The following is a 16,397-nucleotide window of genomic DNA, read 5'->3' on the forward strand; positions in this document are numbered from 1 at the left end:
GTTATTTCTGATTTTCATTTGTGCTATGAGTAATTGATACTGAAGTTGATTATATAAAGAGGCCTTCAGAGAGCAGCCATAATCATAGAGTACTACAGCACAGAAATAGGCTGTTCAGCCCATCTAGTCTATGCCAAACTGATGGTCATGCCATTTCTACCATAGTCCTCCATAACCCTCCCACACACGTACTTACTCAAACTTACCTGAAATGTTACAATTCAACCCACACCTATCACTTCTCATACCAACTTCTGAATAAATAAGTTCTTCTTTGGGTTCCCCTTAAATATTTCACCTTCCACCCTTAACCTATGACTCTAGTTCTCATCTCAGTAGAAAATGACTTCTTGCATCTACATCCCTCAATTTTGTATACCTCTGTCAAATCTCTCCCCCTCCCCCCAAATTCCCCTTCACTCCAGGGCAGGAAATCCTAACCCACTCAACTTTTACCTATAACCATAGGAGCATAGGCCATTCAGCCCTTCAAGTCTGCTCCGCCATTCGATCATGGCTGATTCTTCTTTCTCCTCCTCAGCCCCACTCCCTGGTCTCTCCAGACTTTTAATGCCATCTCCAATCAAGAACCTATCAATCTCTGTCTCAAATACACCCAACAACCTGGCTCCATAGCACCCTGTAGTAACAAATTCCACTAGTTTACCACCCTCTGGCTGAAAAAATTTCTCCACATATCAGTTTAAATAGATACCCCTCTATCCTGAGGCTGTGCCCTCTTGCCTTAGACTACCCCACCTTGGGAAACATCCTTTCCACATCTACTCTGTCTAGGCCTTTCAACATTCAAAAGGTTTCAATGAGATTCCCCCTTATCCTTCTAAATTCCAGCAAGTACAGACCCAGAGCATTCAAATATTCATCGTATGACAACCCTTTCATTCCTGGAATCATCCTTGTGAGCCCCCTCTGAACCCTCTCCAATGCCAGCACATCTTTTCCTAGATGAGGAGCCCAAACTGTTCACAATACCCAAGGTGAGGCCTTACTAGTGACTGGTAAAGCTTCAGCATCACGTCCCTGCTCTTGTGTTCTAGACCTTTGGAAATGATTGCCAACACTGCATTTGCCTTCCTCACTTTCGACTCAACTTACTAGTTAGCCATTAAGGTGTTTTGTACAAGGACACCCAAGTCCCTTTGCATCTCAGAATTTTGGATTTTCTCCTCATTTAGAAAATAGTCTGCACATTTGTCTTCCAAAGTGCATGACCATGCATTTTCCAACATTGCATTTCATTTTTCACTTTGTTTTCTCAACACTACCTGACCCTCCACCAATCTTCGTATCATCTGCAAACTTGGTAACAAAGCCATCTATTCCATCATCTAAATCATTGATAGCATAAACAGATGTGGTCCCAACACCTATCCCTGTGAAACACCACTAGTCACTGTCAGCCAACCAGAAAAGGATCCTTTTATTCCTATTTGTTGCCTCTTACCAATCAGCCAATGCTCTAACCATGCCAGTAACTTTCCTGTAATACCATGGGCTCTTAACTTGGTATGCAGCCTCATGTTTAGCACCTTGTCAAAGGCCTTCTCAAAATCCAAATATACAACATTCACTGTACAACATTTATCTATCCTACTTGTAATGTTCTTAAAGAATTCAAACAGGTTCATCAGGAATAATTTCCCTTAAGGAAACCATGCTGACTTTGTCCTATCTTGTTCTGCGTCACCAAGTACTCCATAATTTCATCCTTAACAACTAAGGTCAGGCTAGCTGGTCTATAATTTCCTTTCTGCTGCCTTCCACCTTTCTTAAAGAGTGGAGTGACATCTGCAATTTTCCAGTCCTCTGGCACCATGCCAGAGTCCTAAGATTTTTGAAAGATCATTGCTAATGCCTCCACAATCTCTACCACTACCTCTTTCAGAATCCTAAGGAGCAGTTCATCTGGTCCAGGTGACTTATGTACCCTTAGGTCTTTCAGTTTTTTGAGCACATTCTCCCTTGTAATGGTAACTACACTCACTTCTCTTTCCTCACACCCTTCAACATCTAGCACACTGCTATTGTCTTCCACAATGAAGACCGATGCAAAATACTCATTTAGTTCATCTGCCATCTCCTTGTCCCGTTATTATTTCTCCAGCTTCATTTTCTAGCAGTTCTATATCCACTCTCATTTCTCTTTTATCTTTAACATACTTGAAAAAGCTTTTACTATCCACTTTGATATTGTTTGCTAGCTTGCTTTCATATTACATCTCCCCACCCCCATGGTATTTTTAGTTGCTCTCTGTAGGTTTTTAAAAAGCTCTCCAATCCTCTACCTTCCCACTAATTTTTGCTTTATTATATGCCCTCTCTTTTGCTTTTACACTAGCTTTGACATCCCTTGTCAGCCACGGTTTACTATTTTGCCATTTGAGTCTTTCTTCATTTTTGGAACACATCTAACCTGCACCTTCCTCATTTTTCCCAGAAACTCACACCATTTCTACTCTGCTGTCATCCCTGCCAGAATGTCCTTTAATTTACTTTGGCCAGCATCTATCTCATACCACTGCAATTTCCTTTACTCCATTGAAATACTGCTATGTCAGACTTTACTTTCTCCCTATCAAATTTCAAGTTTTATTCAATCATATTTTGATCACTGCCTCCTAGGGGTTCTTTTACCTTAAGCTCTCTAATCACCTCCAGTTCGTAACACCCAGTCCAGTTTAGCTGATCCCCCAGTAGGCTCATCGACAAACTGCTCTAAAAAGCTATCTCACAGGCATTCAACAAACTCACTCTCTTGAGATCTATTACCAGCCTAATTTTTCCAATCAACCTGCATGCTAAAATCTCCCATTACTATCATAACATTGCCATTTTGACATGCCTTTTCTATTTCCCATTGTATTGTACAAAGGAAACTAAGCTAGTGGTGGGGATTGGGAAGGGGAAGAAATTAATTGAGAAAATGCATTCTGTCCATGGTGACACCTTCAAAGGTCAACCTTTAAAGAAATAATTGGCAATAAATATCCATGGCTGACAGGAAAAATTAAAGATTGCACTTAATCCAAGGAAGATGTTTATAAAGCTGTCAGAAATAGTAGTAGGCCTGAGGATTCAGACCACTTTACATCTTAAAGGTAGAGATAAGAGCAAACTGACAAGAAATAAATAAGCTTCTATTTATGTAAAAATAAAAGACCATGGGGCATTTCAATATTCAAGTAGATTGGATTGGTGCTGGATCCTAAGAGTAGGAATTGTTAGAATGTCTACGAGATGGCTTTTGTAGAGCAGCTTGTGGTTGAGCCCACTAGGGAAAACATAATTCTAAATTGGATGCTGTGTCATGAACTATATTTGATTAGGGAGCTCAAGGTAAAGCAACTCTTAGGAGATAGTGATCATATGATAAAATTCACTCTGTAGTTTGAGAGGGAGATGATAAAATCAGACATTAAGTATTAGACAGAGCTTGATTAGAGATAGGTAACATAGCTTTGTATGTGGTAGATCATATCTAACAAATCTTATATAGTTTTTCGAGGAAGTTACTAGGAAAGTTAAAGGAAAGGCAGTGGGCATTGTCTAGCAAAGTCTACGACAAAGTACCACATGGGAGGCTGATCAATGATGTTCAGAGTTCAACAGGCCAGATACAGGGAGGATATTTCCCCTGGCTAAGAAGTCATGAACCAGGATCCAAATCAGTCAAATTTAAGTTTATTGTCATAGTGCACAAGTACATGTATGCACAGGTGCAATGAAAAATATGCGCTTCATATAAATTAGGTCCACATTTACAAATACATCACATTCTATGGATTTTCCACTGAATATTATAACATTATTGTCCTTAAATGTCTCTGTCCTGATTAATAGCAGATAGATAAAATGATCATTTCTAGCTTGAATTTTCATAAAATTTCAAACAGTAAAAAAAACTGCTTTGTACACCTAGATTTGATTATAACTGGTACCTTTTTTCTTGAATACATTCATTTGTGCCAGATCATACTGCTCCTTTGAATTTCAGCGATAGAGCAATTATGAGGAGGGAGAGTCCATCTCAAAGAGATTGTTTACCCCTTCATTGTCAATGGTAATCTTGCATATCTGATTACTCACTGATTTCAGTACTGCTATTTGTTGGGGTTTTCAACAGGCAGACAGAGTGGGAGTGAAGGTGGGGGGTGGGTGGTCAGCAGGTAAAGATTGGGAGTTAGTCTTTTGATGTGTCTTAAGAAACAAAGGTGTTTCAATTCTCTACCTGCTAGCTTCAACTGCAAATTTTTACATATCAAACTTGGCATCTTAAACAGGCATTTTATTGAACACTAAAATGTAACTATTCCTCTTATAATGATGGAAAGATGCATCTTGTATTGCCCACACAAGGTGTGGAATTAAGTCACACTACAGCATTTATTAATAGTGAGAATGTGCAATAAGCCAATTGGTTCCAATACATGCATCACAGTTTATCATCTTTGGGATGTCATTAAATACTTCACAAAATAAATAAATCAATGGCTTTCAATTTAACAATTTTGACCTTTCTCAAAACTTTAGTGTTTGGTTTGAATTTGTGCATTTTATCTAATTTAATTTCTGTAATTCAGCAGGTAATCAATAGTGAGTTTTAAAGCAAGTGTGAAACACAATGAGAATAAATGCTTGAATTATACTAGTTTATTATTTGTTCAAATTTTAAAGTGCATTACACCGAGGAGAGAGAAGTAGAAAATAGTGCGTTAGTTAGATTTTGAAGCTGGTTAATCTTTCTGACCATCAGTGGATAGATGCTGTTATTTAATACTCTGTGAAATAAGACCACAGACTCTGGGTTTGTAAGGAAGACAGTTAATGGTTTTCCTTAGTCTAATTTAGTACATCATATTGAATTATAAGCAAGCTTAGAAGGTTCTAACCTTTTCAAAGTTTAGTCTTTGGTTCCTGCAGAACTGACCTTATACTAAACTATGATTAACAGCAACTTCACTGATCCAACATTCTACTTTACCATCTGTTTATTAACCTAGTAAGTTAATCTTCCATGGTGTACCTTGTAGTTACACCCAGTTAAGCTTAGTACTCTGCTTCTAAGGATGCACAAAGTATATACACATGAACAGTTTTGGCTTTAGACTGCAAGTTTTCTAATTATTTTTAATTTACTGCAAGAGCAGTGAATCCTTTGATGACGGGTCTTGTGGGAATTGGAGTAACGTCCCTTCACTGGCACACCACAAGTTATGTGCTCAGCCCACTGCTCTACACCCACTGGCAAGGCACAGCTCAAGCACCATCTATAAATTTGCTGGCTGCTCAACTGTTGTTGGCAGAATTTCAGATGGTGAGTTGGAGGCGTACAGGAGTGCACCAACAACCTTGCACTCAATGTCAGTAAGACCAAGGAATTGACTGTGGACTTCAGGAAGGGGAGGTGGGGGTATCAGAAGTGGAAAGGGTGAGCAGTTTCAAGTTCTTAGGTGTCAACATCTCTGAGCATCTATCCTGGGCCCAAAATAGTAATTCACAAAGAAGACATGACAGCAGGTATATTTCATTTGGAGTCTGAGGAGAATTGGCACATCACCAAAGACATTTGCAAATTTCTACAAATGTACCGTAGAGAGCATCCTAACTGGTTGCTTCACCATCTGATACGGAGGGGCCATTGAACAAGGTTGGGAAAAGATGCAGAAAGTTGTAACCTCCATCATGGGCACTAGCCTCCCAAGCATCCAGAACACCTGCACAAGGTGATACCTCAAAAAGATGGCAACCATCATTAATAATCCCCATCACCCAGGACATGCCCTCTTCTCACTGCTACAAAAAAAGATGGTACAGGAGGCTGAAGACACGCACTCAACATTACAGGAACAGCTTCTTCCCGTTATCAGATTTCTGAATGGACATTGAACCTGTGAGCACCACCTCAGTATGTTTTTCCCCTTTCTTTCTGCATTACCTGTTTTTAGAATTATGTATTGCATTGTACTGCTGCTGCTGTTACGTACTCGTGACACATGACAGTGGAGCCCTTGTCACGTGACTGGGGTTGAAGCTGTACTGGATTTGAGGTGATGGTCTTGTGATGGTGGAATAACGTCATTTTCCCGCCAGTAGAGATCATGTGACGGGTTTTTTTTTACAGGTTATAAAAGGTAGACCCCACCCTGTGAGGAAGGGCAGTTCGTGGCTGGATTTGCCAGGTTGACTTCATGCCACTGCGTGTGTTAAGTGATGACGCAGTTTAGTTGAAGGATGAAGTTTTTATTTAATGCCTAAAGTTTAAAAGGTCATTGCCAGCAGGTTCTTTATGATTCTGCTAGTTCAAAATTAGTGGAGAGTGAAGATTGGAAGTTCGGAAGTTAAAGATCAAGGAGAATCGCTTTCTACGGTGAAACCTTTGTTTGATCCTTATTTGGAAGGATTTCGTTGACTATCTTCGTGTTAATCCCTGGGTTTACCAGAAAGGATTGAGGATAGTGAGGAAGGAAAGGTCAGTGCCTTTAAGCAAATTCTTAAATTCTTCGTGGGAAGTTCGACGTCGGGGATCGAAGCAAGCGACGTGAAAGAGAATTTAAATCGTCTTATAAAGTCTCTCCTTTTAGATGGACTGTGAGCATATCGAACTTTTGGCAATAAGACTTTAAAGAACTGTTTTTGCAATATCATTTAAAGAACTGTTTTTGCAATATCACTTTAAGAACTGTTTGGGCTGCCGCTCAGCAGCTGTTTCCAGTTAGGTAGTGTTTGTTTACTTTTGGGGGGTTTGTTTTCGGTGTTTAATAAACGTGTTGTTTGTTATAAGAAACCCTTGCCGAACTCATATATTTATTGTTGCCTGAATACGTAACACTGCAAAACAACAAATTTTGCGACATATGCCAGTGATATTAAACCTGATTCAGGTATTCATTTCAAATGAGCTTCTCAATGCCGTGGTTTCCTCAGTTACAGCTTCCTGAGATGGATTTGCGATCTATTTTAGAGCAATATTAAGGGCTCTGGTTATTAGGGCATATATTCTTCCATAAAATGTATATTAATGAATTCACATTTTAACAAAATAAGCCTTCTGTGAAATTTGTGGAATAGTATATACACTGAGCAATCAATTCATGTCAACCTTGATTTCCAAAATTCATTTAATATTTTACCTTTCTTGTTCATGAATGCAGAATTATACACAAACTGTGTTCACAGAACAAACAGATGTTGCTACTTGTAAGTGCAAGATATTCATATTCTATTCAAGTTCCCGAGTTCCTCTGCATAAGTTCTCCGAATAAGATACAGATTTTGGATCCAACTCTGTAATTGACATTTTCTTTGCTTATATGAATTATCTGCTTGTATTTTAAGTAGCCTTTATATAAGTAACAGTTTAACATGCCGCTAGTGGCTGTGCAAATATAATTCTGGAGCTTCTTTGTTCTACATTAAATGAATGTGTTTTCTCATTGGTTTATTCTTATCTATAGATTTGAATGGAATTTTTCTTATCTCTGGGTATAAAAGTAGTAGTTTTATGCTAGATGTCATCTTTAGTTTCTCTCTTCTTTAAGTAGTAAATCTTTCTATTTCAGCTTCCCTTTGTTCTATCAACTCTTAATAAACAATCATGAAGCAACAAATTTTGTGCCTCTTTCCTGACTTCTAAAAGAATTTTGGATTAAAACATCAGAATCCATCACAGATGAGCACCAATGATCTCGTGAAATGTTGCAGATTCCTGAGATTACAGATGCCGGAATCTGGAGCGGAATATACACTCAGTGGCCGTTTTAGATAGACCTGGTTATTAATGCAAATATCTAATTAGCCAATCATGTGGCAACAACTCAATGCATAACAGCATGCAGACATGGTCAAGAGGTTCAGTTGTTGTTCAAACCAAACATCAGAATGTGGAAGGTATGTCATCTGAGTGACTTTGACCATGGAATGACAGTTGGTGCCAGATGGTGTGGTTTGAGTATCTGAGAAACTGCTGATCTGCTGGGATTTTCATCCACAACAGTCTCCAGAGTTTACAGAGAATGGAGCAAAAAGCAAAAGCACCTTGTTAATGAGAGAGATCAGAGAATGGTCAGACTGGTTCAAGCCGACAGCAACTCCATAACCACGTGTTGTAACAGCAATGTGCAGAAGAGCTTCTCTGAACACACAACATATCGAACCTTGAGGCTGATGAGCTAAAGCAGCAGAAGACCATGAACATGCATTCAATGGCCACTTTAGGAGGTATCATACTGTCAGAACTCAGCATGAGTGTCAGCTGTTGATTAAAGAGATACGTGACATACCTTGTTGAGTCACTGCATCAGGGATTCAAATGTAATGATGGCCAGGGAATGGAGACAGTGATCTCGGGCTCTGCAAGGTGACCGATGGAAATGTATGAACAGGAGATGATTGGCAGATGGAGCCAGTAGATAGGTAATTGATCTACCTACCAGTGTCACCAACTCCCCTCCCCCCACCTTGCTCAACGTGCCCATTCTCCCTTGCTCATATGTTTCCACCTATCACCTTCCAGTGCCCATCTCATCTCTATCACAGACTCCCCTCACTTCAACCGGCTGTCTTTTCTTTATAAACTATGTACTGATGAAGTGACTTGAAAAATTCTTCAAACATCCCTTTGGATCCACTGATGAAACTTCTGCTGAGTTCCTACAGCAGTTTATCTTCTGCAATGGTAAAAAATAGTCTTTACTTCTAAAGGGTTGAGGGTAAGTGTTTTCACTGTGATTTAGAACTATATTAACTATATTAACTAGAAAAAAGTAGCTGAGTCACTGCATGCAATAAGGGGAATTAATGTGGAAACTCTGTACTTTAGTCAGTAACCTTTACATTTCTGGAATCCCACATAGTGAAATATAGCTTTCCACTACAGATTAGAAACACTCAAGCCCAAGCAAAAATCATATTGGCCCAGAATTTAAATTTGACAGATTAAATTGGCAGTTTATAAGAAAGCACACTGTGCTTCAAAAGCAGAACTTTAATAAGGTCACACTTGTATTGGAGGACTGGTACAAGTGGAGCTTGAAATTATGCTTTTTGTTCATTTGATTATATCCTATCCAAGGTCACCAGTGAAGTTTAGCAGCTTTGGGCCTGTACTCGCTGGAATTTGGAAGAATGTGGGGGGGGGGGGGGAGGAAATCTCAATGAAACCTATGGAATGTTGAAAGGACTAGATAGGGTGGATGCGGAGAGGATGTTTCCTATTGTGGAGGTATGCAGAACTACAGAGCACAGCCTCAAAATTGAGGCATAACACTTTAGAACAGAGGTAAGGAGGATTTTTTTTTAGCCAGAGAGTAGTGAATCTGTGGAATGCTCTGCCACAGGTGCGGTGGAGGTCAAGTCCATGCGTATACTTAAGGCGGAAGTTGGTCAGTTTCTGATTGGACAGGGCTTCAAAGGATTATGGTGAGAAGGCAGGTGTATGGGGTTGAGTGGGACCCAGGATCAGCCGTGATGGAATGGCAGAGCAGACTTGATGGGCTGAATGACCTAATTCTGCTCTTAGGTCTTATGGTCTAAGTACTGAATTAATAAAAAGTGTGCACCAGCTTTGCTCATTACTGGAAGTATGTGAGACATATTCAGGCCAAATTTTATATCAAAGATAACTTTAAATCATTAAAGAATGCAACAGAAGATGCTTCCATTGTCATGGCAACCCCTTTCAACTCTTGCAGCTATTCGAGTTGTCATGGATGCAACTCGTTGACTGGTCTGTACGATAGAGAAGGTTCGATTTGATCCATCGACAAGCGGCCTTGATGGAGGATTGTCCAACTTCCAAACAATGCCTGATCTGCAAGAACTAACAAAAAAAAATTCTGGTATGGACAAGGATAATAAATATTGTTTACTGGCCACATATCATAGAATATAACCAATAAATGTTCATTTAACAATCATTAAATCACCTGTAGAGAAACTATATAACACATCTTACTCTTTCTTAAGGCTGTCACTTAAGAATCTATTGATTTTTTTTAAAGCTCTACTAAGCATAACAAATACAGCATGAACAAGTCTAAAACAGAAAAAACACCTCGTCTTGTTAACAGATTTGCATTGCACCATCAAAATTTATTTTTAAAAAAACATGCCTGTAGATATATGGTGCCTACCAAGGCTATACCATCCCCAAATCTACAGCTCTATCCTTATTGCCCTGACTTCCATGAATCACACTGAATTTGCAGTTTGAAGAGGGTAATCATCACTCCAAGGAACAGCAGATAAATGCTATTTCTGTACTTTAAACCAACAAAACAATCCCATTCACAGAAAATCAGCTTTATTCCATCCAGATGAGTGTATTTGAACTCATTAGCATGTATAATACATTTATGGCTTCACTGAAAGTAAGGAAAGACAATTTGAAGAAAGGAGGTGGACTAAATAAATTGGGAAATGAACCAATAATTTCAGCAATGGGCTGTCAATGGAAGTGAAGTAAATAACTGAGCAATTCATGTCTTGCTCACAATGCAATTGTTCCTTTCGTGTTCTCTTTATTCAGTGTTTCTTTTCGACCTAATGTCAGAGTAACTGGTTCACTTAAGACAAAGCTCAAAAGGAGGATGGTCTAGGCTTCAAAGCCACAAAGGAACATCAGATCAGTGGACAATGAGACGTCACACCAAAGAGAGCCCATGGTGTTGAAATTCAGTATTAATTATTTCTCCACTTCCAATAAGGAAATGTGGTGAAGTTCAGAAGGACTGCACCAAATTAATACTCCACTGGCTGAACTTCCCATTTACACAGAATCACAACAATTTAGAATTCTGCAGGTAGATCATGCTGAACCACAGCGATATTCAAACTGTGGTCAGCATGTGCATTCATATCTGCTGAGTTTTAGATGAATAATTAAAATTTTAATCTCACCCTCAAGCTAAACTATATAGAAACACAGAAACATAGAAAACCTGCAGCACAATACAGGTCCTTCGGCCCACAAAGCTGTACCAAACATGTCCTTACCTTAGAAATTACCCAGGGTTACTCATAGCTTCGATTTTTCTAAACTCCATGTACCTATTCAGGAGTCTCTTGAAAGACCCTATTGTATTTGCCTCCACCACTGTCACCAGCAGCCCATTCCACGCACTCACCACTCTCTGTGTAAAAAACTTACCCCTGACATCTTCTCTGTACCTACTTCCAAGCACCTTAAAGCTGTGTCCTCTCATGCTAGCCATTTCAACCCTGAGAAAAAGCCTCTGCTATTCACATAATCAATTCTCATCTTCTACACCTCTAACAGGTCACCTCTCATCTTCCGTCCCTCTAAGGAAAAAAGGCCAAGTTCACTCAACCTATTCTCATAAGGCATGCTCCCCAATCCAGGCAACATCCTTGGAAATCTCCTCTGCACACTTTCTATAGTTTCCACATCATTCCTGTAGTGAGGCAACCAGAATTGAGCACAGTACTCCAAGTGGGGTCTGACCAGAGTCCTATACAGCTGTATTAGTACCTCTCGGCTCCTGAATTCAATCCCACGGTTGATGGCCAATGCACCCTATGCCATCTTAATCACAGTCAACCTGTGAGGCAGCTTTGAGTGTGTTATGTACTTGGACCCCAAGATCCCTCTGATCCTCCACACTGCCAAGAGTCTTACCATTAATACTATATTCTGCCATCATATCTGACCTATCAAAATGAACCACTTCACACTTAACTGTCTGTCACTTCTCAGCCCAGTTTTGCATCCTATCAATGTCCTGCTGTAACATCTGACAGCCCTCCACACTATCCACTACACCCCCACCTTTGTGTCATCAGCAAACCTACTAACCCATCCCTCCACTTCCTCATCCAGGTCATTTATAAAATTCAATAAAAGGGGTCCCAGAACAGATCCTTAAGGCACACCATTAGTCACTGACCTTCATGCAGAATATGACCCATCTATAACCACTCATTCCCTTCTGTGGGCAAGCCAATTCTGGATCCACAAAGCAAGGTCCCCTTGGATCCCATGCGTCCTTAATTTCCCAATAAGCCTTGTATGGGATACCTTATCAAATGCCTTGCTAAAATCCATATACACTACATCTACTGCTCTACCTTCAATGTGTTTAGTCACGTCCTCAAAAAATTCAATCAGGCTCGTAGGGCACGACCTGCCTTTGACAAAGCCATGCTGACTATTCCTGATCATATTATGCCTCTCCAAATGTTCATAAATCCTGCCTCTCAGGATCTTCTCTGTCAACTTACCAACCTCTGAAAATTTTTTGGGGTATCTCTACTCCCTTTCTCAAATAAGGGAACGACATCTGCAACCCTCCAATTCTCGGGAACCTCTCCTGTCCTCATTGATGATGTAAAGATCATTGCCAGAGGCTCAGCAATCTCCTCCCTCGCCTCCCACAGTAGCCTGGGGTACATCCCGTCTGGTCCCGGTGACTTATCCAACTTGATGCTTTCCAAAAGCTCCAGCACATCCTCTTTCTTAATGTCTACTGCAAAAACTACTTGGGTAAACTATAAATGTGGTTAAACACTACAGAATTTATTCTTGAAGCTCTCTCAATAGTTTCAACAGGTGAAACTACCATATCTGATCTCTTGGCAGAATGACAACTGATTAGAGATAGCACAGAAACAGAGGTACTGGAATTTGGTTCAGAATGTATTGGTCCTTGGTCCATAGAAACAACAGATGATGACGTGTAGTAAAATATTAGTGTTCCAACAACATTGACAGTGCTGGTGTGGATAGAAGGACACAGAGAAGGCCCATTTTATGTATTTTGTTGAAAACTTCATATGTTAAAGCCACTATTCCCTTTAAGCAAATGCACAGCAGAGCAGTAACTGAAATACTCCTGTGCAGAGCTTTAGTTGCTGCACAACTTGGACTGGATGCAGCTAGAAAAAGTTTCATGAAACTTAAGATTTTCTTTATTGAAAGGTATTTCATTTTACCCTTCAATTAATAATTCAAAAGCACGTGGTTTTTCAATTTTCACTCTAACTACACATAGTATGCATATTGCAAACAAATTTAAAGTGCTGCGCAGGTTTCAGGCTGCGTAAAAATTTCCTGCTCAGAGCAATGGTTGGTCTGCGCATAAATATTAGAGGGAACATCAGAAGCTGCAGTTAGAACAACTACCTTCACACCTCAGCTGCTGATGGGCTGCCTGCCACACGTTCCACAACTTCCACATCCACAGTTCCACCAACAGCACACTTATATAAGACTGCTTCTGTCTCTACCCGAGAATCTTGATGTTTTTGAAAATGCAAAGTGAGTGACTAAAGTATTCTTCAAAATGCAACAAAGAAAATAGCACTTCTCTGACATTGTTCTTGAAGACAGCAGAGGTCTTTTTAAAGTTTTTTTTTAACCAATATTTATTCCTCAGCCAGTATCATTAAAAATGTTAAGTTAACTTATCTTATTACCTTTAGTAGAATTTAGCCATGTACTAATGAGCCCTTTGCCTTTTCCATTTATCATCTCCCAGCTTCTTTCCTCCCTCCCCCACCCACCTGGCTTCACCTTTCACTTAACTTGTCCTCCTTCCCCTTTGCCCACCTCCTTATTCTGGTCTCTTCCTCCTTCCTTTCCATTCCTGATGAAAGACCTCAGCCCGAAACTTTGATTGTTTATTCATTTCCATAGATGCTGTCTGACCTGCTGGGCTCCTCCAGTTTTTGTGTGAGTGACTATACTTCATTAGTAACTATGAATCTGAGAATTAAAAGTAAACCTATTAACTGAATGGCTGATTTTACAACCTTTAATACACAGTCTGTGTTTTTCACCTATAATCTAAAATTCGGATTATGGGAGACACCCAATTTTTCACAAAGCAGGAGCCCTGAATAGAAGCATTTTACATGCTGAAATCTGGAGTAACAATCTGTTGGAGGAACACAGTGGGCAGGGCAGCATCCGTGGGAGTAAATGTCTACTGAGTTCCTCCAACTGATTGTTTGTTAGCCCTGAACAGAAGACACGTAACACACACCTAAAAAGATATATTAGCACAGAAATAAAAGTAAGATGAGGAATATAACTAAACAAATGGAGCCAACTAACCCATCAGGATTGTGCCCAAGAGAAATTTATGTATATAAAAAATACAAACTGCATACCTTTTGCTGCATGTTAAAACTTCATTGCTCTGGACAGTACATTCCTCCGAATTTTCAGACTTTTCTAAAATGGTCTTTCCTAATTTTCCTCGGAATATTTGATTTTCTTGCACCAATCCTTTAGCCTGGTCCAAGATTGCAATCCCAAAGTCGTGAAGAGATTGGATTCTGTTCTTCGTCACCTGCAGCAAAGTAGATTGAAGTGAATTTTCACAGCCCCTTCCCAATCCTAACAAACCATTCTCCCTTCAGTCATCTATATATACAAAGCTTCCTTGGTTAACAGTCAATGGCTCTTAAATTGCTCAACTCAAAGAACCTGCTCAATTGAATTATGTTCAATCAAACTGAAATTAAAGAAAAAGTCCTTATTCACTTTTATTTAGAGTTTAAATTTTAAATGAATACAAGTCATTGTAAAATCAGGTAATTGCTTATGGAAAGTTAAAAACAAAAATCTGGAGCCTGTGTTGATGTATTAACTTGCACATGGAATTTAGACAGTGTAGTCAGAGGTATCATTTTTGTGCAAAAGATACTAAAACCAAGTATGTAGGGTGTGGGTATAAAAGATCCCTTGGTACCATTCAAAGAGAAGAAGGCAACGTTTCATAGCCCCAACTGCTCTCTCAACCAATGTAATTTGGATTACCTGTTTGTTTATGTAGTTGTGCTATGCGACTGCTTTTTTGTGTACTTAGAACTACATACAGTACTATCTACACTTCAATATACCATGTTGGTTGTGAAGTTATTCAATTCCAGCATAATTTCCTTTCATTCTAAATCACAAGCTTTTAGCAAGCAGCCTTGATCTTAGATCACTGCAATTTAAAAAAGGTAAATGAAAGTAGTCCTCATTCATCAAAAGGCTTTAGGGTGTTGCTCCTGTAAGAGGCACTGAAACATCCTTATTTCAATCCATCCTAACTGCTGGTTTTAGAAAATGCAAGACATGAAACTCCTTAATGATTGACTCAGGAAAACTCTGTAACGTGATCTCCTGGTAAAAGCCTTCACTGCAGATAATGATGATGATGATGTTGACTCAGGCCTGAGAGGCCAGCGTCGGGCATTTTCATGCCTTACAAGGCGCGGAACGAAAGATTGTGTGGGGCGCCACTCCTCGCACAGACATTTTGCAGTATGTTTTTCTTTATTTTACGAGGTCGAGTTGCGAGCTCAACACTGAATCCAGCACGGATGGGAAGCGTACTTGGGAGCACCCCAACTGGATTTGAACCTGGGAACCTCCGTTCTGGAGTCTGGCGCTGATGTCACTGCAGGTAAACATGTTACCAAATGAACACCCCAAAATAAATTCTGGAAGACATCCCACAAACTGTCAGCTGACCAGCACTTCTTTGCTTCTATCTCCCAACTCTGCTCTACTCTCAACATCCATCAGCAAGTGTATATTGTACATCTACCCTTCAGTCAGTTTCCACTAAGAGTTCTTACCCAATGAGAGCTGGTGTGATCATGAGACAGAGTATTTGCCAGCTGTGACCTAAAGTTTAAGATATTGATTTACAACAGCAGTTGTTACAGTGAGGATGATCCTCCATCACCAAACAACATAATGTAGCACTATACAGTGAGGTGATCTATAATCGGGGCTGGTGGACCTTCACCACTTCAGGAATGGAAGAGTGTTCCTCTCGCACTCTTGCATTGTATGATGGAATGTTTAGCTTCCTGTGGGTGTTGAACTTCTCTCGCAACACCTGTGAATACCACCGTTGGCTCCATAATGGCATTAATATTCAACTTATGGCCACGAGTTCATTCCAGGACTTGAAAGAGCATAAGCTTGGCTGACATTTCAATGCAGTTCTAAGTTCAATTCCTGACAGATGCCGTCTTTTAGATGTAACTTCAGGCACTATTTCCCATTTCAGGCATACTGAACAAATTTGTTGGTACTATGGAAATAACAACCTCATTCCCCCCAATGTATCCTGGCTTATATTTAACAGTTATTGTTACAAGAAGCAAAAGTGGAATTCAAGAGGTTTTGAGATGGGCACATGAATATTCATGAAACAGACGGCCATGGATCACATATAGGCTGAAAGCATCAGTTTAATTCAATAGTATGCTCGGCACAGACATCACGGGCTGAGGTGCCTGTTTCTATGCCATACTGTTCTGTGCTCTAAGCACTTCTTGCCGCAATGACATAGTGTGTAAAATAGCAACCCCCCTCAAATTGTCCATAAAACACAAGAAATATATTTCAGAATGAG

At 39.8% G+C, this 16,397-nt stretch overlaps 1 protein-coding gene across 2 annotated transcripts in view; it reads right to left on the reverse strand.

The window, feature by feature from the left end:
- Nucleotides 1-3,685: 3,685 nt before the first annotated feature.
- The window catches only part of fbxo10 (F-box protein 10), a 119,627-nt gene continuing 106,915 nt past the window's right edge, over nucleotides 3,686-16,397 (reverse strand). For both annotated transcript variants that reach the window (XM_059970063.1, XM_059970064.1), the window contains exons 10-11: nucleotides 14,149-14,330; nucleotides 3,686-9,838 (exon numbers count right to left, since the gene is read on the reverse strand). In XM_059970063.1, coding sequence (XP_059826046.1) covers nucleotides 9,652-9,838; nucleotides 14,149-14,330 — 369 coding nt within the window. In that variant the 3' untranslated portion in view covers nucleotides 3,686-9,651. The remainder of the gene's footprint in view (nucleotides 9,839-14,148; nucleotides 14,331-16,397) is intronic.

This window comes from Hypanus sabinus, chromosome 5 (assembly GCF_030144855.1).
Source record: "Hypanus sabinus isolate sHypSab1 chromosome 5, sHypSab1.hap1, whole genome shotgun sequence".
Taxonomy (NCBI): Eukaryota; Metazoa; Chordata; class Chondrichthyes; order Myliobatiformes; family Dasyatidae; genus Hypanus; species Hypanus sabinus.